Source organism: Eriocheir sinensis, chromosome 66 (assembly GCF_024679095.1).
Source record: "Eriocheir sinensis breed Jianghai 21 chromosome 66, ASM2467909v1, whole genome shotgun sequence".
Classification (NCBI taxonomy): Eukaryota; Metazoa; Arthropoda; class Malacostraca; order Decapoda; family Varunidae; genus Eriocheir; species Eriocheir sinensis.
The window spans coordinates 1,404,205-1,430,150 of record NC_066574.1 but is presented as its reverse complement, the minus strand read 5'-3'; the positions used below and the strand labels follow the sequence as shown (position 1 = coordinate 1,430,150).

The 25,946-nt window shown below is 43.6% G+C and overlaps 1 protein-coding gene across 1 annotated transcript in view; it reads right to left on the bottom strand.

The window, feature by feature from the left end:
• The window catches only part of LOC126987680 (neural cell adhesion molecule 2-like), a gene marked incomplete at its 5' end in the record, with an annotated part of 163,970 nt that extends 143,904 nt beyond the window's left edge, over positions 1 to 20,066 (bottom strand). Inside the window, 3 exon segments of the mRNA XM_050844806.1 lie at positions 7,065 to 7,195; positions 8,095 to 8,388; positions 19,866 to 20,066. Coding sequence (XP_050700763.1) covers positions 7,065 to 7,195; positions 8,095 to 8,388; positions 19,866 to 20,066 — 626 coding nt within the window.
• Between the last annotated feature and the right edge of the window lie 5,880 nt (positions 20,067 to 25,946).

The window sequence follows — 25,946 nt, the reverse complement described above, 5'->3', positions numbered from 1 at the left end:
AAGCCGTGCTGAACCAATCTCATTATGATGAAGACCGTCAGGACGGAAAAGGTCGGGGTTATCATAAAAATGGTTCCACGTGTTTATGAATGAGACTTCCTCCTCATGACAGGCATTTCAACCTGTTGTTGATGCTTGACGCCTTTCTGTGGAAGCCTGTGAAGGCGTTGATTCTCGGCAGAATCCCGGAGACAATGACGTGGCGTGACGTTTCCTTGTATCGGCGAATTACTCATCGGTGACGATTGCACATCGTTCGTTCCAGCGTGTAAAACAAATAGTGTGTCTTGTTCCGTTCGGTAAGAGACGATGTCTGCAACTTCTTCTATATCTAGCAATCTTGCACTAGGAATACAGTAGCGTCTCCTGTTACTGATATTACGCCCACAAAACTCAGTCAGTTGTCCTCTCACGATGCTGTCACCCACCAATTTCACATCAGACTTGGTGCTGACTCTTGATCCGCGGAAATGTGATCCGTCGTGGCAGGTAATTGCCAGGAGGATAGTCTTGCATCTACATCTGTTGGCAAAGGACACATGGAAACATGGACTAGCAGGCAGCAGAACGCCTGTTGGCACATTACTAGGCTGCCTACTTTCAGTGATTTAATCAATCCGTTTGCCATAGGAATGGCTTGCACAGCCACAGGAGTGGCTAGCAGAGCCATAGGAGTGGCTTGCAGGAGGAGGAGGAGGAGGAAGAGGAAGAAAAAGAAGAAGGAGCAGAAGAAGAAAGAGAAGAAGAAGAAGAAGAAGAAGAAGAGGAAGAAGATGAGAGAGAGGAAAGATGGGGAGAGAGAGAAGACGAGTGGGGGAGGGAAGATGGGGAGAGAGGGAAGATGAGGGAGAGAGGGAAGATGGGGGAGAGAGGGAATATGGGGGAAAGATGGAAGATGGGGGAGAAAGGGAGGATGGAGGAGAGAGGGAAGATTGGGGAGAGTGGGGGGATGAGGGAGAGATGGAAGATTGGGGGGAGAGGGAGGATGGGGGAGAGAGGGAAGAAGTGCTCGAAATGGAGAGGAAGGGTGAGGACGGGGAGCAGGAGGAGGAGGAGGAGATGGAGTGGGCCGGGGCAGAGGTACAGAGTTCAGCAGAGGGGCTTGAGAGATTAAGGGGGGAGGAGGAGGAGGAGGAGGGGGAGGCAGGATAGGTGGAGGAGGCCGCGGAGGCAGCTGAAGCAGAGGCAGATGAGGTACGGAAGAAATCACTGAATTTTACTGCCTTGGTCGGGTCGGCGGTAGGGAGTGGTGGGTAGGAAACCATCACCTCGAAACAAAGATTGCGCCAACCCTGGACATCTAGAATCCGAACTGTCATTCCCTGGATACGAAAGCTTCCACAAAAGTCGAAAGCACAAGAAAGGAGGAGGAAGAGTTTGCTACTTAAAAAGTACACTCCCTGCCATAAAAACAGACAAACAGGACGCAGAGAAATACGATTCTGTCTATGTGGAAATAACCACAAATAACAAGAAACTAACACTTGCAACCGTATACAGGCCTCCAAAACAACAGGCAGCCGATGACACTGCTCTCTACGAAGATATTCACTCTCTAACACAAAGCAAGGAAGCAATTATAATTGCAATTATAATTGCTGGGGACTGATGACTGGAGATCAAGAGGGTAACAGACTTATAGAAATGGTGAAGGATTCGTTCCTCACTCAAGTTGTAAATCAACCAACAAGATAAAACAATCTGCTGGATCTGCTATTAGTAAGCGGCCCCGACCTCATTCGCGGCTGTACAGTTGGTGAGAAACTTAATGGTTGCGATCACCACTTAATCCGTTTTACTGTCAACATATGTCACAAACTCGTAGATAATCCGTCAGTGATACCAGATTACAAAAAAGCAAATTTCAACTTAGCCCGTGCGCTGCTTCCCCCTACGACCTGGGACCAACTTGACCTCACCGACAATACAATCGACAACGCGTGGAACGTCTTCAAAGATAAGCTGTTGCAGGTAGAGAAGGCTACAGTGCCTACGAAATCCAGGCGAGTAAATGGGGCCGTAGATCCACCGTGAATGACCAGAGAAATAAAAAGGGCAGTAAACCTAAAAAAAGGAATTATAATCTGATGAAAGAGAATGCCACGGCCGAAGCCGTACACAGTACCACAACAGCCTCAGAGCTTGTCATAGCTTTATTCGGAGTAGCAAACGCAACCATGAAAAGCAAATAGCGCGCGAAATCAAAACTAACTCCAATTAATTCTTCACGTACATAAGATCGAAAAAGAAAGTAAAATCCAATATTGGTCCCCTGACAGACGAGACTGGATCTGTAACTCAGGACAGTAAACAGATGGTCAGAATCCTCAACAGTAACTTCGCATCCGTATTCACAGTCGAGGACATCGAAACCATTCCCGAGGGCACTGACCCGCCGAGGGGGATCACGCCCCTGGAAAATGACTCAATATACGACCAAGAAGTGGAAAAGTACTTGGACAAACTCGACACGAACAAGTCAACGGGACCCTACAGTTTGTCCCCGCGGTTATTAAAAGAGCTTAAACACCAAATACTTCAACCATTCACTAACATATTCAACCGGTTAGTTCAACTGAACAAGGTCCCGGAAAAGTGGAAGATGGCGAACGTAACACTGATTTTCAAAAAAGGAGACAAAAGCGTTGCATTAAACTACAGGCCCATAAGTTTGACATCAGTGGCAGGAAAAATACTCGAAAAGATTATTAGAGACAAACTTGTTAAGTTTCTAGAAGACAATAATATAATCTCCAACACTCAGCATGGCTTCAGAAACAAGCGCTCCTGCCTAACGAATTTATTAGACTTCTTCCAAGGTATATATGAGAACTGGGATGCCCACATCCCCAGTGATGTTATATACCTGGACTTTCAGAAAGCCTTCGACAAGGTACCGCACGAGCGACTCCTTAAGAAACTGCACTTGGCGGGCATTGGAGCCAATCTGATCGCGTGGATAAGAGATTGGCTCACCGGCAGAGAACAACGAGTACTACTCAACGGACAGCCTTCCGATTGGCTTCCAGTCACTATTGGAGTGCCTCAAGGGTCACTGGTGGGACCCATCCTCTTTATCATATATATCAATGACCTAGAATCAGGACTGAAATCCACAATATCAAAATTTGCTGACCACACCAAGGTAGGTGGAAAGGCCATCACGAAGACTTACTGCGAAATCATTCAGAAAGACCTCAATCACATTTTCGAATGGTCGGAAAAATGGCAAATGTCCTTTAATGTTGACAAATGCAAAGTCATGCACATTGGGTCCCAAAATAGTAACCATACATACATCATAAATGGGAAACCTCTGCAGGCGATGCAGGAGGAAAAGGTTCTTGGAGTCACTATCAGCAGTGAACTGAAACACGCGAATCACAGTAAAAAAGCATATAAGGCCAACACTATGCTCGGGTTCATAGCGAGGAACTTCGAGTGTAAAACACCAGACGTGATGCTATCCTTGTATAATTCCATGGTAAGACCGCACCTCGAGTATGCAGTTCAGTTCTGGACTCCTAATTACAGAAAGGACATTGATTTACTGGAAAGGATTCAACGACGCACCACGAAGATGATTCCAAACTTAAGGGCTCAACCGTACGAGGAACGACCCAAGCGACTCAATCTCTTTACATTGGAGAAAAGACGCCTACGGGGGGATATGATTCAAGTCTTCAAGTACCTGGAAAAGTTCAGTAACGTCGATTACTCCAAATTCTTTGAACTGCAAACCAACTCAAGAACTAGAAATAACGGTTTACCCATTCAGTCGAGTCGATGTAACACAGACATTGGAAGGAGTTTCTTTTCAAACCGAGTCATTCGCCACTGGAACAATCTTCCCTCAGAAGTAGTAAATGCGAATACCATCAACTCCTTCAAATACAGAATCGACCGTCATTTCGCTGCGTCGGGAGTGAACTGAATAACGAGGTACTTTCATCTGCTCCTCAATATCGAGGTGCTTTCATCTGCTCCTCAAGCCCCAAATGGCTGTCGAGCAGATTAAATCACCCTAGCGGGCGACCTCATAATGAGCCAATGGGCTTTCTGTTGCCTGCATTTCCATGTTTCCATGTTTCCATGTTTATGTTCTCTTCGTTTCGACAGTGAACATAAGAACATAAGAACATAAGAACGCAGGAGTCTGCAAGAGGCCGGTAGGCCTGTACGAGGCAGCTCCTTTGACCCTAAGCTCCCGTGTATCTAACCCCAACTATAATCGCGTCTGTCCATTTTATTATCTAGTTTTTTGAATGTGAAAATTGTATTGGCACTCACCACATGAATTCCACTCATCCACCACCCTGTTAGTAAACCAATTTGCCTATATCCCTGTTGAATCTGAATTTATTCAGTTTAAACGAAATAAATCCCATACCCTTATTAGCCGATTTTTAGCTTGATGCATTCAAATTGCATTGTGTCCTTGGACGGACATTGAACTCATCTCCCATTTATCCGCCCAATCATATAATCTGTTGAGTTCATTTTCATCTCTGTCAACCGCCTCAAATACTACAGTGCTCTGCCCCCTTTTGAAAGTACTGGGCAGCGCAACGCCCCCGACAGCAAGGACATGGGCGAAGTGTGCTGGGCTTCTTTATTCTTACTTTAGACTGAGAGAGAAATTTACTATTGTAGAATCAATAATTTACCGTCGCTGGGTACTTTGAAAACAGTAGTGATGAGTCAAGTGAAGAGATTATCGTTCGTCGGGCTGGGCTCTGGCAGCCAGGTGTTCGAGGGTCTGACAGCCAGGTGTTCGAGGGTCTGACAGCCAGGTGTTCGAGGGTCTGACAGCCAGGTGTTCGAGGGATTAAGATGCCTTGGGCTTATTAATCTCTGGGGAATACTTTCGGCCAGATGTCAAGGTGGGTGTGGAATGCGTTTGTTTCCGGGTGAGGGAAACAAGGAATTTAAACAAAGAACAAAACAGACAAATGGACCCAGCGGAGAGAACTTGTGAGTAAGGATAGATACTAGGAGATAGTTGTAGTGCAAGTACAAGGCAAGGTAATGCAAGTACAAGGCAAAACAAATAAAGCAAGAACAAAAGCAAAGCTAGCAACAAAAAAAGAGTAAAGCAAAGGTTAGTAGAGATAGACACTAGGAATTAGTAGTAGTGGAAGTACTTTAAGGTTAGACAAGGGAAAACAGAACATAACAGGTTCTGAAGACTTATCGTTCGCTGTGATGCCTGGCTTGTAGCTCTCTTGTCTGCAGCACCATCGTTACTGCACACAGTAACACCTCACAGCACACAGGTAACACTAGGCACTAGTAGCACATCCGTGTAACAACGGTGAGGGGTAGACACAATGGAAGGAGTGGGAACGTATTTTGGGAAACAGTGGGCACGTAGTTGGAGAAACACGTGGGCACGTAGTTGGAGGTAGCGGGTAGCGGCTGAAACAGCAGCGGGATCACGACCTGACCTCAGAGAAGTCTGGGTCACGAGGAGGAGGAAGTCGAGAACGAGGAGGCGGATGGTCTGTGAGTGGTAGAGGGCGATGACGAGGATGATGCGAAAAAAAACTGAGAAGGTTGGGAAGGGAGGAGAGGGAGGGGGGAGAAGGAAAGTGAGGAGAAAGTGCGAGAGGGAGGGGAGGAAGTGGGCGAGGAGGAGGAGGAGGAAGAGGAGAAGGGGGTGTCAGTGGGTGATGACGAGGGTGTAGAAGAAAAGTATAAGGGTTGGGAAGGAAGGAGATGGGGAGGGAAAATAAGAGGGGGTAGGAGGAAGTGTGGGAGGGAGAGGAGGAGGAGGAAACAGCTTGGTGTGGGTGGGTGGGCATAAAGGGAACTGGGAGTGATGGGAGAGGGAGAGGAAGAAGAGGGAGATGATGACGATGGAGAAGAGGATGACATTGTAGATAGTTAAGTTAATGATGGCGGTGATGGAGAAAAAAAGGAAAGGGAGGGGGATGAGCAGGAAGATGAAGATGAAGAGGTAGATGTGTCTGCAACAACACCTGTTAATGCTTCGATCCTCTCCAGTTCGGTGATCGTGTCATTATCTTCATACAAAACCTACGTCTTTATTTTTTTAATCCACTCCTACGCCTAAGACTCTACTTTTCCAATTATTTTACCACTCCCAGCTCTTCTACTCCCAACAGGAATTACCGGACCTAAGTCTGGACTACATAACGATTAATCTCTGACCTTGCTATCATTTTTTAATTGGTTAGAGGGAACTTGCTCCTCCTCAATGCCTCAACACACAATTTATCTACCTGTCAACTCGACAACATTAACCATCTATTCTTCAGTAACACTCAATTGTTGTTGGTATGTCCATAACTCAAAATTTACATGGGAAACTTCGTATGTCGGTTATTCCTAAATAAGCTACGGCCAGGTAAGGCATTCTGGATCCTCTCTACCAGCAGAGTTTAGTTATCAGATGATATCCAGAATTTATGGCCTTTTCCGCCGTCATATGAAGTATGCATCTCAAGGATCTCATGGATACTGACAGCTTTCTTCCTTCTAATAAAGGCAACCGCAATATTGTATATCTTTCTATCTCCTATCGGTATTTTCATTCAGACCATTATTTTTTACTTGTTAACTACATGGTTTCACCCCTCCCGCTACCCTGCTCCTAACGACTTTGTACTCTTTTTCATCACATTGGTTTATAAATCCCATGTGCATCTTCATTCTTCCATCCTCCTCGCTGAAAAACTGTGGAATGTTTTTTTCTGCATTTCTTTCTGCCTACGAATTTTTGTTTTATCTTCGTATTTCTCTTCTAGCTTTTTCTCTACCTGTAAATAAAAATATTGGGAAGGGTAAAGGTAAAAAGAACGCGAAATGAAAATTAACGGCACTCGGAATGACGAAAATAATGATAACGTTTGATGCAACCAGTGTATACTTCAGAGGGATTGAGAGATAGAGATGGATAAGGAGCAAGAGAGAGAGAGAGAGAGAGAGAGAGAGAGAGAGAGAGAGAGAGAGAGAGAGAGAGAGAGAGAGAGAGAGAAAGGGGGAGTTGGATAGAGATAGAAACGAACAGTATTCAAAGACTGACAGTTAGGCAGACTTACATTGTGGTACCAGTGGAATTTCGTGGGTGCAGGCAAAGCATCAGCTGAGCAGGTGAAAAACACGTCCATTCCCTCCCGCACGTCCTTCAGGTTGACACGTGAGTCCATGGATAGGGTAACCCTGGGTACGTCTGCAGGTTTGGGCATAGAGCATGGAAGAAAAGAAGATTCACATTTTGTGAGGGGTAGAAGGAAGAAAAATATTAGCAGAACCGCAAAAGAAAGACAGTGTAGGGCAAGTGCGATGATGTTATAAACAAAAACGGCAGGGTACGGTTCGAATAATAGGAGAAACATGTAAGATTGTTATATTAGGGTTTTGGGGAGCATAGGGTATATCTTTGCAAGAAGATTTAGGTAGGGCAAGAATGAAAAGATTGGGTATGATGAATAGTAAGTGGAAAGTGCCGTGATGTCATTTTGTTCGGGTATGGTAAGGAAAGCAGGAACAATGGAAGGTAGTGGATGAATAGGGCGGGTAGTGTGTGTTAATGGATAGTGAGAAAATAGACGTGATGGAGTGTGTTGTGATGTAAAGATATAAAGATTGCGCAGGAAGGACAGAACATAGAAGGACAGGTCAGAGGATATGATAAAGCATGAAATTTGGATCGGAGCAGTATAGAAGACGATCGGATGTTATGACGCATGATTAAGAAAAGAGCGTGGGAGGAAGGGATGATAGAATATGTCAGGGAGTTGAAAATAATCAGAAAAAAAATATACGAAGATACTAAAATACAATAAGAAACATGCTTTAGATAAACTGTAAACATATCAAGTAAATTTAAGTAACTGACTGGGATTATTTGTAGCAAAATCCGTCATTTCATAAAATTCTTGAATAGATCCTTACTGTAGGAAACATTATATTTAGAGCACATTGTATTATCGTATTGCCCAGTTAGAAATATATGAAAAAAACAACTTAACTGTCACTTAACTAACTGGGGAATAATAAACTGGAAATATATTATTGAAAATCATAGCAACAGTTCAGAAAATCAAGCTACACTTCTGATATACTTACAGTGCACGACGAGCTTAGTGCCGTCTTCTAGGGATGACTGCAGGAGCCCAGGAGTTTCGGCACGGCATGAGAGGTAACGCCCCTGGTCCTCGGGCGTGGCCACCAACACCAAGTGGCTCTCTGTCTTGTTGTTGTGCAGCATCCTGTTCTCCCTGGAGGCTAGCGGCCGCCCATCCAGAAACCAGCTCACGGTAGGTTCTGGCCGCGCTCCCACCACTACACACACGAGTGTCACACCCACTCCAGCGGAGATTGGGCCGTCCACTCCCATCAGCATGATTGACATAGGCGGCACTGCGGGGAAATGGAGGAGTTGAATATCCGTCAGGAAGAAGTAGCAATAATAGTATAATAGTAGTAGTAGTAGTAGTAGTAATAGTCGTATTATTATTATTATTATTATTATTATTATTATTATTAGTAGTAGTAGTAGTAGTAGTAGTAGTAGTAGTAGTAAAAGTAGTCATTGAAGTAGTAGTTGAAGTAGTAGTAGTATGGGTTGATGTTTGTTGTTGTTGTTGTTGTTGTTGTTGTTGTGGAATAAGTAGCAGTAGAAGTGGAAGCAGTATTAGTAGAAATGAAAGTAGTAGTAGCAGTAGTAGTAGTTAAAATAATAACAGTAGTAGTAGTAGTAGTAGTGTTAGCGCCAGAAGGTTTTGTACTCGTGGACAAAGGGCGTACTTTGACACAAGGATCTATGATCCCGTGGCCCATTGCCATAGAGATCTGACCCTCGATGCAGCCCACAGAATAAATGAACAGGAGAAAACAGAGGGTACGAGGAAATAATACAGAATGTGGACCAGAGCTCCTTCATCCCGGATCAATGGCGCAGAGCCTCTCCGCAAGACTCGGCGAAACACTGGCGGATAAGAAACAGCAGCCGAGAAGCGATGTGGTTGCCTGGATGAGATGCAGGCTGTCCTTCTCCCTCCTGAGGTCAGCTTTGGTCTGCCTGAGAGGAACCAGGCCACCTGCACCCAAAACCACCCATATTGCCAACCTGGGCCCGGATTCACAAGATACTCACAAACTACACACTAACATAACTACACACTATTGATTTAGCGACCGACGTTAACTTTAGATTCACAAAGCAAACTTTACATTGTAGTTAGGGCGTTGATTGGTTGATGACGTCATCAGTCTCGCAGCGAATCACAAGCATGTTTACAGAACCGTCAGCCAATCGTAAGGCAGCCGCCTCCAGCTGCCGATTCAAAACAACCCGTTCTCTTTTCCCATTTTCTTCCTTTTTCCATCATAATGAGACACAGTGGCTATTTATAACGCTTCTAAGACCATATTTACTTTATTTCCGTTTTTTACATCTACGTGATACAGACGTTTATGTTGAAATTAAAAGTTTTAATTATTTTTAAGGTAAAGTGTAGCAAATCGTAATCTTGGAACTTATTTCGTTCTTAGCTTCACATTTACGTCAAAGTAACTCTGCTGTTCGACGTCTTGTTATTTACAAACATGCTTAAGAGGAAGAAAAATAAGATAAGGAAGAGATTGAGGCAGGAAGAAAGCAAAGTAAAATATGGGACAGATATCGAGGCAGACAGAAACGAAGGACGGAAGGAAGGAACGAGGGAAAGTTAAGATGTCTTGCCATATATGCAGCCCAATTCATGGGCTGTCACTCGACAAAGGTCCATGGTGTCTCCACGGAGGGACAAATCTAGAGATGGATGGATGAATGGATGAGGAGGTAGGAAGATGAAGAAAGAGAAAGGAAGGAAGAATTGAAGGAGGAGGGAGGTCTGGCAGTTCTCCCTGCGTCGATGTTGCCCTACCGCCCACACTTCTCATATGCCTCTCAAAGTGTGTATATATCATCATTTTATAAAGAAATGGGCTTCTCCTACTCGCAAAGTTATATTTCAAGTTGAACAACACGATTTATAAGCATTTATATGTAAATATGATAATAGTATTAGCGTTTACTACACCTCCAAGGCAGTAGCTATTTAACAACAAATTTAGTGTCGCACAGCGCGACGAAAAGCTTTGTGAATCCGCGCACTAACTCGTGACGTCATCAAATAGTTGGTAGTTATTTACCGCGGAGCTTTGTGAATCGCAATTTTGTTGTTGAGGCCCAAAACTACGCACTAACGCTTTGTGAATCCGGCCCCTGGAGTTTGAGACTACGGTGGTTCATAGCCGTAACAACCAAAGGCTCTGTTAGCTTTAGAACAATATGTTTAATAATATGTGTAATACTAAATTAAGATGGTTGTCGGCCACAGTCCTCGGCTGGCTGGGGCCAATGAATTGCTTTGTGAAAGGATATGGTAATAGATACCACGTAGAAGTAGCAATACAACTACTAGTAGTAGTAGTAGTAGTAGTAGTAGTAGTAGTAGTAGTAGTAGCAGAAGTTGATGTGATGAAGGTGGTGTGTGTGTGTGTGCAATGATCATGAAATAATAATAATAATAATAATAATAATAATAATAATAATAATAATAACTATAATTTGTGCATTCAGTAAATACAACCGTTAGGCTGGAAATGTAAATGCTGTATTATTTTAATTCATCTTACAGATAGTTTAGCAAAAAAATGACAACAAGGAAGGCAGCATAAAGACAAACAACAACAAATATGACCACTATAATGATAGGTCTGAAGGCAGGTCAATTTCCAATGGAGAGGTCTCTTGTTACTCTCTTTTCAGCTCGGGTAATAATTTAATAGTAGTAGTAGTAGTACGTCTACTTTCAAGTTCGCCTCACCAATATCCCTATCAGTCAAGAGATTATATACCCTTCCTTAGACCTAGCCTAACATATGCCACCGCCCCCATCATCACCACCCCAACCACCATCATGGTGATGATGGTGTTGGTGATGGTGGTGATGATGATGATGATGATGACGACGGTAGTGGTGGTGGTGATGGTGGTAATGGTGGTGATGATGGTGTTAGTGGTGGTAATGATGATAATGGTGGTGGTGACGGCAGTGGGGGTAAACCTCCTTGGTGGTGATGGTGGTAATGACGATGATAGTTGTGGTGGTGGTGGTGGTGGTGGTAATGATGATGATAGTTGTGGTGGTGGTGGTGGTGGTGGTAATGATGATGATAGTTGTGGTGGTGGTGGTGGTGGTAATGATGATGATAGTTGTGGTGGTGGTGGTGGTGGTGGTAATGGTGATGATAGTTGTGGTGGTGGTGATGGTGGTAATGACGATGATAGTTGTGGTGGTGGTGGTGGTGGTAATGATGATGATAGTTGTGGTGGTGGTGGTGGTGGTAATGATGATGATAGTTGTGGTGGTGGTGGTGGTGGTGGTAATGATGATGATAGTTGTGGTGGTGGTGGTGGTGGTGGTAATGATGATGATAGTTGTGGTGGTGGTGGTGGTGGTAATGATGATGATAGTTGTGGTGGTGGTGGTGGTGGTAATGATGATGATAGTTGTGGTGGTGGTGGTGGTGGTAATGATGATGATAGTTGTGGTGGTGGTGGTGGTGGTGGTAATGATGATGATAGTTGTGGTGGTGGTGGTGGTGGTAATGATGATGGTGGTGGTGGTGGTGGTAATGATGATGATGGTTGTGGTGGTGGTGGTGGTGGTAATGATGATGATAGTTGTGGTGGTGGTGGTGGTGGTGGTAATGATGATGATAGTTGTGGTGGTGGTGGTGGTGGTGGTAATGATGATGATAGTTGTGGTGGTGGTGGTGGTGGTAATGATGATGATAGTTGTGGTGGTGGTGGTGGTGGTAATGATGATGATAGTTGTGGTGGTGGTGGTGGTGGTAATGACGATGATAGTTGTGGTGGTGGTGGTGGTGGTAATGATGATGATGGTTGTGGTGGTGGTGGTGGTGGTAATGATGATGATGGTGGTGGTGGTGGTGGTGGTGGTGGTAATGATGATGATGGTGGTGGTGGTGGTGGTGGTGGTAATGATGATGATGGTGGTGGTGGTGGTGGTGGTAATGATGATGATGGTGGTGGTGGTGGTGGTGGTAATGATGATGATGATGGTGGTGGTGGTGGTGGTGGTGGTGGTGGTGGTAATGATGATGATAGTTGTGGTGGTGGTGGTGGTGGTAATGATGATGATGGTGGTGGTGGTGGTGGTGGTAATGATGATGATAGTTGTGGTGGTGGTGGTGGTAATGATGATGATAGTTGTGGTGGTGGTGGTGGTAATGACGATGATAGTTGTGGTGGTGGTGGTGGTGGTAATGATGATGATAGTTGTGGTGGTGGTAATGATGATGATGGTGGTGATGGTGGTGGTGGTGATGGTGGTGGTAATGGTGGTGGTGGTGGTGTTTTTGGTGGTGGTGATGATGGTGGTGGTGGGGTTGGGGGTGGTGGTAGAGTCCCTTGATAGAGAGTACCGACATAGGCGGCCCTGTGTATAAGGCTGCTGGGCGCCATTAATGGCCCGTGAGCATCGCGCTGACTCTGAACTGAGGTATTAATCCGTAGAAAGCGGCTCTCTAGTAGCAAAGCTCATCTTCTGAAGCGAGACTATGGTCTTCAAACTTACTGTGAAACATTATTCGAAAACTTTACCAATCTGCTTGTCTTGCTTATTTCTAGCCGACAGTGAACTTGTTTTTCAAAACAATGCCGTAATTACAGAATATTTCAAGTGTTTAGATAAACCGCTTGGCTAAATATGGAAGCAATGCCCCGCGCGAGGTCAAGTGGAGTTGTCGGGTGTCGTTATCGCCTACGACTATGCCGAAATTAGCCTGACGGGGCTGGCCAAAACCGGGTGCTTCGCTTCTTCCTTAGAGCGACATGAAAGGGGTGTATCGCTTCGTACGGGTTAAAAACATAAGTTTACTTATTTTGGAAGTGGATTTGGCTACTTTTTAACGTAGCATTGCCTTGCTGCCTAGCCTTCGGCTGAAGGAACAGACCACAGAGTGGATACAAAGTTTATAAACTTCCTGCAAGCCCGCTGAGAAGACAGAGTTGTGCTAACAGTCGGTCGTCTTGTTAGGAAACCATTTTGTTGGTCAGGTTTATGCTAGATATGACAGTGTGTGTGTCTTGCTGTCATAACCGCCCTCCCGTTGTCCTAATATGGAAATAATTGCGAGAGAGATACAGCTACATGGGTTGAAACAATAGTTCACCTCAAATCCAGACATAGAAACTGGGTCCGGATTCACAAAGCGTTAGTGCGTAGTTTTGGGTCTCAACAACAAAAGTGCGATTCACAAAGCTCCGCGGTCAATAACTCCCAACTATTTGATGACCCCGGGATTATACAAGACGTCGAACAGCAGAGTTACCTTGACATAAATGTGAAGCAAACAACGAAATAAGTTCTCAGATTATGATTCAGTACAGTTTGCCTTAAAACAAATTAAAACCTTTAATTTCAACATAAACGTGTTTATCACATAGATGTAAAAAGGGGGAATAAGTAAATATGGTCTTAGAAACGTTATAAATAGCCATTGTGTCTCATTATGATGGAAAAAGGAAGAAAATGGGAAAAGAGAACGGGTTGTTTTGAAGCGGCAGCTGGAGGCGGCTGCCTTACGATTGGCTGATGGTTCTGTTAACATGCTTGTGATTTGCTGCGAGGCCGATGACGTCATCATCCAATCAGCGGCCTAGTTGCCTCTAACTACAATGTAAGGTTTGCTTCGTGAATCTGAAGTTAACGTCGGTCGCTAAATCAACAGTGTGTAGTTATGTTAGTGTGTAGTTAGTGAGTATCTGTGAATCCGGGCCCTAATGAGAGAAGCTGCCGCCCTTATGGCCAAGATTATTGAATGTGATCTACTCCACAGAGCTCAAGCTGTTATAACTGACTCACAATGGATATTTCACAGTCTCATCAAGGCCACATTCTCATAGGCTGGACGTGTTACAAGATTTTAGATGAATAGAAGGTAGCTTTTGATGTGCCACAGTTGTCTAGGTAAAACTCTAGAATCACACCCAACTCACTCTAAAAGTTAACACTAATATTTTCTTTATTTTATTTGATAAGCATTACTTTGGTAACCGTTCCAATCATTATTACTCGTTTCTTAGATTTCAAGTTGCGGGAAATATTACTTTTTTAGCGGTGATAGGTTACTATTTGCTCATGTGATGGGTCTTCATCTATAAACTCCTCTAGGTAGGCTTAGTAATCCAACTTTATTTAAGTCTAATGTATAAGGTTGCACATCTTCACTTCCATGGGTACCAATGTCATTTGATATGCTGAAGACATTTTTCTACAATATTCTTTAAACCTATTTTGACCCTCAAACAAAATGAAACATGTTTATATGGCCTTATTATTTTACTGTTTTATTATTTTTTGAATTAACAATAAGTATTTAAATTAAATAAATGTCAGTGTTATTAAATTATAATCACTGATGAATTATCTTCACAATACCTTGTAGTCACACAGAACATTTATTGCATTGACTGTATCCTGGTGTGTGTGTGTGTGTGTGTGTGTGTTAACACAAGAAAGAGAGCAGCACGGCGAGTAGTGGAATCAGAGCCCCCTCCACCCCCACATCATTACTTTGCACTGATTTTCTCTCCATATGCTAAAGTTTTCTGCAAGCAGCTAACGGAAAGGAAAAAAAGTACCATTGCGTGGATGGAGTATGGATGGTAGTGTGTTAGCCACGTGGCCTGTGACAAGTATATTAATGCGGAGTTTATGACTTTCAGGATGCAGCGTCCCTCCCTGCAGGCAAGGGTCACGCGAGGGATGGACTTGTAGGTAAGAGAAAGACTTCCCCAAATGCTGCCGATAATGTTTTTGTTAAATCCAACCATCACAGCAGCAGCACTCAAAGAGAAGCATCCAAACTTATTTGAAGTCTCTCAGCACCCTCTGAGAGCTACCGCGCGCCGTCTCTCAAGATCGTCAGCAGCCCGCCTGCCTTGACACGCGCCTATATTATCACAGGCTACGTAGGTCACCGAGTGCCTATACTGAGGCAGTGGCTGATCGTAAGGCTAATAATAATCTCCTATCACCTTCTTACGGCACATTACAACGGCTGGTGAGCAAATTATGATAAAGTATGAGGGAATAATGGTGGGTTGGCGACACTTGGAGGTGTAGACACAAACATTCTCATTCATTATCATTCTTATTATCTATTTCTCAGTATTACTCTCATTCTCATTCTTTCATTTTCATTCTCTCTCTCATTATCATTCCCCCTTATTTTCAATCTCTCTCTCTCTCTCTCTCTCTCTCTCTCTCTCTCTCTCTCTCTCTCTCTCTCTCTCACTCATTCTCTCATTCTCCCTCATTCTTATTCTCTCATTCTCATTTTCTCGCTCATTCTCATTCGATCTCTCATTTTCAGTCTTATTATCATTATCACTCCCTCATTTTCATTCTCTCTCTCTCTCTCATACTCTCTCTCTCTCTCTCTCTCTCTCTCTCTCTCTCTCTCTCTCTCTCTCTCCACGATATTACTCTCCTGCCTGTGGTCGAGTACGCACCACCATTGCAGCAGCCTCATACTTATCCCCAGCAGTATTTCTTGAATTCATCTGATCGTGCAGTTTGCGAAATGCGCGATCCCCTGGACATCTATGAAGCCCATCATCTGAGTAAGGTTTAGGCGGGGTTCCCACTATTCTGTTTTGACGGATCCCCCGACGTTAATGACGTCAAAATGACGTCAGTGAAACCAAGATCAAGAGAATAGACCAGGTCTTCCCACGCGCAGGATTTGTCGTCATCAGCAGTATGATAGAGAGAAGGCGGAGAATAATGAGGAAAACGAGAGATATTTCATGGGATACTGAAACATTTTCAATTTTCGCGCGCGCGAGCGTGTGTGTGTGTGTGTGTGTGTGTGTGTGTGTGTGTGTCACTCACTCATTCAGTCTCACACTCACTAACACTCTCTCACACTACACTCACACACGCACACATTCACTCACTCACTCACACTCTCACATTCACACTCACACTCTCACACTCACACTCACACACTCACACTTACACTCACACTCACACTATCTCACACTCACTCACACTCACATACTCACACTCTCACACTCACACTATCACACTTACACTCTCACACTCTCACACTCACTCACTCTCACACTCACTCACAGTCACTCACACTCACACACTCACACTCTCTCTCTCTCTCTCTCTCTCTCTCTCTCTCTCTCAATATATATATATATATATATATATATATATATATATATATATATATATATATATATATATATATATATATATATATATATATATATATATATATATATATATATATATATATATATATATATATATATATATATATATATATATATATATATATATATATATATATATATATATATATATATATATACATATATATATATATATATATATATATATATATATATATATATATATATATATATATATATATATATATATATATATATATATATATATATATATGTGTGTGTGTGTGTGTGTGTGTAATGAACCTTCTTATCCAAGTATTTCTGGACATATTCTAACTCGCCGCAATCATCCTCTATTGAACAGTTCTCCTGTCCACCCTGACACCCGCTGTAACACCTAACCTCTTCTACCCAGTCTTTTTTTTACCCCTAGCTGCCCATTAATTGTGTGACTGATTCAGTTCCTTAATCCTAAATACTAAAGTCACCCATCGAAATCAAAGAAAATGGAGCACACGGGATGCGTCTACACCTGCGGTCAGGTGAAGACTGGTGGGTAAGTTTTAGTCGAAGCAGATTGAGGGGCTGCAGGTGACGTCAATGCGCAGAAGAGAATTCTGGTACGAGGTTGAGAAGACCTGGTATATTCTGTTGATCTTGAGTGAAACTGCGGCCGCTTGGCATGGATGATCCACTCCGTCAGTCCATCGCTCATCATTTGTTGACAAACATATGGACAGCATTAACCACAACGACTTCTTGTATATGTTGTTTTGTAACTCAGTACTTCTCTTTCATACTTTCATGATATGTAGAATATTCAACATCACTGGACTGGCACCACCACCCCAACACCGGATCCAAAAGTTAACTTGAGTTCATGTCTGGACGGGCTCCGCGCGGGGGCTCCGTTGATGACGTCACTGACGGTCGACGGATCAGTGAAAACGAAATAGTGGGAACCCCGCCTTAGTGTCTGTGGGTGTTCCAATGTTATAGATGTAGTTTGTTGACTTCCAGACCAGAGACTCTTCTACTTCGTTTAACATTTTCTTCTCCCACGGGGAGTACATCTACTTCTGTGTCCTCTTTAAGATTTTTTTGCTTAAAACCCTTTTGCTTTCTCTCTAAATGTGTTCTGAACGTCACCCCACATGTCACATGAGCTTCAAAGGTCTTTCGTTTTTTGTTCCTGATTCTTTCTTCTACACAAGTAAATTCTTGGTGTGGCTCACCACCTCGAAGTACCTTCACCTTGGTCCACAGAACTGCCTCTTTTTTATATTGTACTAAAGTCAGCCATGCCAGTGGTCTGCTTCTCTTTTCCACGAATGACTTGTGCAAAGCAAACATCGGCTGCCTTCTCAAGAATAGGCAGCTAGAAACGGCTGGGCTGCCATAACCAGGCTAGCTAATATTCTGCAAAAAGGACAAATATGATAATTAACAATAGCTTGAATAATACTGATGATTCTTTATAAATTCCATAAAACTCATAATGTTTTCTAGTTAAGCTTAGTAAATAAATTGCCGATCAGTGGGAATAAACGATTTTATGAAGCTTACAGTAGTCGTGATATAGCTGAAGATATGTATGATTTATTAGCAAATTATATACTCAGATGGTTTGTGTGGGGTTAGAATAATTCCCACACAGCATCCGAAGAGGCAGACACACTGAAGATAACGTTTAAATAGGATTTATGCAAGAGTATTTTTTTTCATTTTTCACTCAGTACACCGCTACATGATCATAACAGGACATCTTGGTATATGCAAATTAGTAGATAAAAATACATACCTGCAACTGATCTTTATACAAAACAACTCACAGAATACATATCCAAAGGGAATGAATTGAAAAAAAAAAACATCTGTATTAATCTTTAAATGATACTTTGGCGGCACTATAAACACTCGCCTGCGCCAGAACGGGCTGGGGCGACTATCAGGCCGCATCAGGGAAAAAACCTAACGGCGCAATAGGCCGCGACGTAATAAAAAAAAAGGAGTGTTACAACGATACCCGAAAATTGAAATTTCGCCTAATTTGCATACTTTATGCAAAATACGTTGTGTTAAAACAAAACTGTGCACTACTATATGGTCAATCTGATCAGGTTAGACTATTTTAAGCTCTTAAGAACACGGTTATGCATAGTAAGAAGAAAATTATATACGTACTATGATTTTTTTATTGAAATTTAAGGTAATTTATGCAGATATGCAAATTATCTCATTAACTGTGCACGATACAAAAATGGCGCAGGCAAAAATCGATTCTACGGAAAACCTACACTAGAAACAACTGAAACACCTTTGATTGAGAAATTTTATCGAATTGTTACAGGATTTTCCCTGTCTACTATATTAAAAAAAAAAAAAAAAAAAACGTTCAGAAAGTGGGTGCATAATGTAAGTGTTGCCTGATTAGTGGTAGAAGCTTCTGTGTCCTTCTAAGTTTTTATCCCCAAGAACAAGCCTCTCATAAACCAGCGTAATCAGCCATTCCATGTCCGACGCCCTTCATTATCACTGGCGAGCAGTAGCCAACTGTGCACAAGGCGGAAGGAGGAAATTGAACACCGGAAGTAGCGTCGCCGTCGAGTCGAGACGACGAAAGGTCGGCATGTCCGAACGCGTCCATTTAATACCATGTACGAGTACATTTCACGCCGTCGACGGAGTCTCGCCGTGCCGTTTTAAAATGGGAATCGCCGTGACAACAGTAGCCGTGGACGGCGTTCTGTCATCCACCGCCGTGGTCGTAACATGTGAAAGCGCCCATAAAACACTTGGTTATTTGAGAGCACGACGTCGTGTCATGAACTTCGCGCGGCGAAACGTCGATACGTCTGAAATTTCCCAAGACTATCCACATGCTACCTTGAAGACCACCTAACAACCCGGACCCTAGATAAACTCTCTAAAGAGAATGAAAGATGAGATTGCTGCACGAGCCAATCAAGATGGCACCATTATTAAACACATGTACATGTCTGCACCGTTACGGGCTGTGGCCGAACAGCAGGCTCTATCAACAAATCTTACCGGCGCTAGAGGCCGAACGCAAAAAAAAAAAGACACACTTATGTAACTTGAAAAAGTCCAACAACATAACCTCATATCTTTATATAATGATTTATTTTTAAATCAGATGAGCATAGCATCAATTTCAGGATTAATTCTGACTCCTAAAGTATTTTTCTTATACCTTCTGGCGCAGTTCTAATGAAACACTTTTCAGAATATGATGCTGGGGTAGGTTACTCTCCCCACATTTTACGTTAGGCAGTTGGGGTTTGTTGCTTTTTAATGCGATTATGAAATGTAGGTTTACTATGAAATTGACCTGTCTGCCTCATGTTATTGTTTTACGATGAGAAGACATAAAAAGTCCGCACAACGTTCTACTTATGAAAAAAAGATTCCAAAAGGTATGTATATTATGAAGAGATCTCGATACACCCGTATTTAAAAGAGTTCGAGTTATAGGCAGGAAGAAAAAATCAGAAGAGAGAAAGAAGATAATAAATTATGCCACCGACAATAAGTAATAAAATACACAGATTAACACATTAAAACAACATGGGGATGAGTTTAATCTTACAAGTCATATCAACGGTGACGGCAGCGGTGTCGGGGATTGCTAGGTGGGAATTGTTGGCCTGGCAGATGAAGGACTGGTGGAGGTGGTGACGCTGCAGTGAAGCAATAGTGAGGGTGTTGGTCACCTCGTTAATGTCCTCCTTCACTTCGCCCCGCACCTGCGAATGTCCAGCCCACCACGTCACCTTGGGCGGCGGGCGACCTGTGCAAGGCATGAAAGAAAAGTGGTGGTAGTGCTGCTTAAATGAAAGTGAGTGAGGGATGGTGGTTAGTGACGGCTAAGGGAAAAGGAGTAAGTGGTGGTTATTGGTAAGTAAATGAGAGGGAGAGATAAATGGTGATTAGTGATGAGTAGAAGTATTGCAGAAGTGGTGGTTAGTGGGGGATAAAATGAGTGGAAAGAGAAATGTTAATTAGTGATGGGTTAGTGAAAGGTGAATTTATGATAAGTGATGGATGGATGGAAGGGTAAACGGGTTGGTTATTTAGTTATTATTATTATTATTATTATTATTATTATTATTATTATTATTATTATTATTATTAATACTTATTATTATTAATACTATTATTATTATTAATACTATTATTATTAATAATAATACTATTATTATTAATAATAATACTATTATTATTAATAATAATACTATTATTATTGTTATTATTAATACTATTATTATTATTATTATTATTACTATTATTATTATTATTATTATTATTATTATTATTATTATTATTATTATTATTATTATTATTATTATTATTATTATTATTATTGTTATTATTGTTATTATTATTATTATTATCATTATTATTATTAGTAGTAGTAGTAGTGAGTGAGTGATTGAGGTAGGCGCCGCAACAACCAGGGTCATATGGCGCCGCAACCAAACAGTCAACTAAAAACAAAGCAAATGAGAGTTATCTAAAAATAGAACATAAAAAATGGATTGCTAAAACAACACACGTAAAAGAAAACCGCCAAGGGCATTACAATAAACGGAGGAGGTCAGCCTCCTCTAGAAATTGAAGCACGTTAAAACCCGGAGAGAGACACTCAGGGCTAAGCACCCGACAAAGACTAAACACACCGTCCGCACCGCGGCATCGGTAAAGGAAACGGTTTCTCAGATCGACCAAACTCAAGCACTCTACCAGCAAGTGCCTCACAGTAAGAGGAACCAAACAGTCGTCACAGTACGGCTGGTAATCTCCGGACATCAAGTACCCGTGGGTGAGGCGAGTGTGGCCGATTCGCAGGCGAGCCAAAGCTGTCTGGGAGCGACGGTCTCGGATATTGGTATATGACCAGGGATGGGACACATTCGTGGTAAGCTCGCCCATTTTCGAAGTCGCACCCTGTGTATCCCACCTTTCCTGCCAACTGGCAAGGACCGCCTCACGAATCGCAGGAAAGACGTATGTACATGGGACAGGGCAAGGGACGGCAGCTCGAGCTGCTGCCTCCCGAGCAAGTTCATCAGCCCATTCATTCCCGGCAACACCGACGTGTCCAGGGACCCAACAAAACCCGACACGGTATCCTCTGTTGCCGAGCAAATACAGCCACTCTACGGAAGATAAAACAATATAACTAACAGGAGGAGCACAGAATTGTTAAGCCGAAAGAACGCTACGAGAATCGCTAAAAATAATAAAAGAGGCGACTGGAAGTGTAAAAATAATCCGTAAAGCAAGAACTATAGCAGAAAGCTCTGCAGTGAACACCGAAGCAACGTTCGGAAGACTACATCCCCGGCAGAAGGAGGGGAACACAAAGGAACACAAAGGAAGAACAAGCAACAGCAGACCTGCTGGTCCTTACGAGGCACAAAAACACCTACACCACACTAAAACCTACACCAGCATCAGATTTAGAGCCGTCTGTAAACACCGGGATGGAAACAGAGTGACTAGAAGAGTGTTCCAAAAATAAGACACGAGACACATTAGGTGGCAAATCCCTCTTACTATATATGATAGGGGTACAGACGGATACCCCGGGAAATTACCAATACCCAACCTTAGGTGACCGATAAGGGCTTTCAAGAACAGGAGGGACAGACAGTGCCGCCACGAGAGACGCTGCCCGAAACCTAAACGGTCTGGGGAATCTAGGGCGAGCAGTAAACGCAGGTGAACGGGAATCCTGCAAGATCGATCGGCAGGGAACAGACTCAGGAAGGCGCTGGAGCCGGAACCAACATCGCAGCAACGAGGACTGGCGCCTCAAATCCAGAGGCAGGACGCCAGCATCCACTAGGAGACTAGGAATTGGGGAAGACTGAAAGGCACCGGTTGCCAATCGAACCCCGACATGGTGTACGGAGTCCAGAACGCGTAGGCGAGCCTCCGTAGCAGACGAATAGACCTCACCTAACCATACTCCAACTTCGAAAGGACGAGCTTCCTGTGGAGGAGTAGAAGAGTGTCCCTATCGGCACCCCAAGAAGTATGGGCCAAAATCCGAAGGAGGGATAAGGCTTTTTGACAGGCCGCCTTAACAGAACGAAGATGAGGCACCCAGGTGAGACGGCTGTCAAAAACAAGTCCAAGATAACGAGTCGTCTCCACGCACGAGCTGCGTCGATTTGCAAGGTACATATCAGGGTCCGGATGAACACCGCGGAGTCTACAAAAATGCATGACTACAGTCTTGGAGGCAGAAAACCGAAATCCGCGTTCAGTAGCCCAACGAGAAACCCTTAACTGCTAATCGTAACTTCCGTTCAATCAGCAACATCCGTGCAGCTGAGAAGGAAATGGAGAGGTCGTCCACATAGAGGGAACTATGGACGCCATCAGGGAGGACATTAATAACATCATTGATGGCCACAGCAAAGAGCGTAACACTGCATGAGAATACTTCCCTGTGGCACACCATTCTCAAGTGAACAAGCCTCGGATAAAACACTCCCAACCCGAACCCATAAAAGACGACGAGATAAGAACTGCCGAATAAATATAGGGAGTAGACTACGAAGACCAAACTCTAATAAACTAAGTAAGATTCCATGACACCAAGCTGTGTCATACGCCTTCTCGAAATCGAAAAACACTGTCACCTAATGATGATTATTGACAAACGCCCTACAAATCGAAGATTCTAAGGATAAAAGAGCATCGGAGGTAGACCGTACTTTTCGGAAACCATACTGCACCGGGGTCAAGAAATTCCCGCTCTCCAGGTACCACATAAGCCTCACATTTACCATCTTCTCCAGCACCTTACAGACACAGGAAGTCAAAGAGATGGGACGATAATTAGTAGCTTGAAGATGGTCTTTCCCAGGTTTCTGAATAGGAAGGACTCTGGCCACGCTCCATGAAGACGGAAAATCACCAGTACGCCAAATTATATTATAAATAGCCAATAGAAAGATAAAAGCATTATCAGACATATGGCGCAAGAAAGCATAAGGGTCGTCGTCAGGACCCGGCGACGAATCATGGCACTGGGATAAAGCCGTCTTTAACTCAGAGAGAGAAAACGGGACATTATAGGGCTCACCCCCAGGGGAAGCAAAATCCACACCTACAGCCTCCAAGTCCTGCCGATATCTAGCCCCCGGCGCAGCAGGGTCTTTCCGAGAGACACCAGCGAAGTGGGCAGCAAATAGGTCAGCAACAGTCTTAGGATCCGCCACCGTTTCCCCAGCACGCAATAAGACAGGAGGAAGGGGAGGGGAAAACTTGCCGGAGATCTTACGGACTTTATTGAAAACCCCAGTAAGTGGCGTCCTAACAGTGATGGAGGAAAGATAAACTCTCCAAGAACTGCGCTGGGCCTCCTTGAAGGTGCGCCGCGCTCGAGCACGGGCTCGCCGAAAAGCCTTCAAGCACTGAGGGTCTCCACGGTGGCGGCGAACTCTATAAAAAGCAGACCGTTTCTCCCTCACAGCGTTAGTGCAATCCGCATTCCACCAGGGAACGGGACGTTTGGGAAAACGGCCAGATGTCCTGGGGACAGACTGAAGAGTTGCAGACCGCAAAAAATCAGCAAAATATGTCAGATAACGGACAGACAGATGAGCTAAGGTCTGCACAACGCTGTCAATCTGCCCTATTTAAACGCCAAAGAGGAGGGCGCGACCGCGGCTCAGAATCCACAGATTCGATTAAAATTGGAAAATGGTCACTACCGTACAAATCTGGTAGGACCCGCCAAGTAAAATCAAGAAGAGAATTAGAGGTACAAAGTGAAAGATCGATAGAAGTAAAAGTCCCAGTTTGACTGTGGAAATGTGTAACGTCACCAGAGTTTAAAACTTCCAATCCTTCATCCTCAATAAAAGAAGCAATTAAAATACCGCGAGGGTTGATAGCTCCTTCATCCCATAAAGGATGGTGACCGTTAAAATCCCCTAACAAGAGGAAAGGTGGGGAAAGCTCACGTGCAAGGCCGTTAAGATCAGACCTTGCGACAGGAACACCGGGAGGGAGATAAAGACTACACACCGTGTAAAACCTGTCCAGGAAGACCTTGACAGCAACCGCCTGTAGCGGGGAGGTAAGCTGCAAGGGAACAATAGGGATATCGGAATGGAATGGTGGCCCTGATCAGGAATAGGGGTACTGAAAAAGGCATGATACCCTGGAGGACTAGAGGGAGGGAAGGCCCCGAGCATTGTCTCCTGGACACAAATGCAAGCAGGAGAAAACCTGGAATTCAATGCACGGAGTTCCTCCCAAGAGGCCCAGAGACCTCTACAATTCCACTGGAGGAACCGGAGGATGATTACTTAGTAACGTGGGACGGGCGAGTCCCTTTAAGGGTCCTTCCTTTACCCTTACCGACCTGAATGGGAACGGTAATACGACGAGAACTGGGAGGGTCAGAAGGCCCTGAAGGAGGGGAAACCAGAGTACGAGAAGAAGAGCCGGACCGAGGGGCCGCAGCTTTCGAACGGGAATCTAACATAGCAGGGGAATCAGTGCTTCCCACGCACGCCGAAACACCAGAGTTAGAATGCTCACGTGGGATGGAATGAACAAGAGGACTGCCACGGCCCACAGAAGTCACGGACTCCTGAGACACGATACTAGCCGTTCCAGGAGAACCAGGAACAATACAGCTTAGGAAAGAAGAACGCGCCAAAGAACGGACAGAATCAACCGTTGAAGCAGATGAGGCCCCATCAGCTGATCGCACACGATTGAAAGGCCCGACAGAAATCTTAGACGAGGGCACATTCAACAACTCAACCGAATTTGCAGAGTTTCGGTGCCGTTTGTAAACAATCCTGTTAAAATTCCCTCGGCTCGGACTCCGAGGTGCTTGAACAGCTGTGGCAGGGAGGGATCAAGCGCTGGCGGAAGAAGACCCTTCAGAAACCGTAGGGATACCGTCACCAGTCCCATCCAACACAGAAAACTGGTTACGGACAGGAATCAGTGAGGAGACAGGAGAGGAGGGACTCTTCGGTAAAGGAGTCTTAGAGTCAGAATAGCGGGCAGTGGACTGGGGCTGTGAACGTGAGCCCACTGAGGAGGCATATGACATTGTCTCACCACTCTCATGTCGCCTATAAGCAAGCTCTCTGCGCGCACTACCAATGCTGATAAAACTGGTGTTAGCTAGGTGGAGGACATCCTGCTCAAGACGATATCGTGGGCAATCCCGAGAACGCAAATGGTGGCCAGATCGGCAATGATAACAGTATGGACTAGATTTAGTAGTATTAGTAGTAGTAGTAGTAGTGTCATTATTGTTGTTGTTATTGTTCTTCATCTTCTTCTTCTTCATTATTATTATTATTATATATATATATATATATATATATATATATATATATATATATATATATATATATATATATATATATGATAACCGGTCGGTCCTCTTTCCCCTTTATGACTCGTGACTCGTAATAAACAAAAACTAATAATAATAATAATAATAATAATAATAATAATAATAATAATAATAATAATGAAGAAGAAGATGAAGAACAATAACAACAACAATAATTATAATTATTATTATAATGCATTTTCGTATACGTCTTACATTGGGAAGGGCCCAGGGGGGATATCCTCGTTAACTATAAAATTGGGTGGCTTCGATTTTCTAAGTTCATTG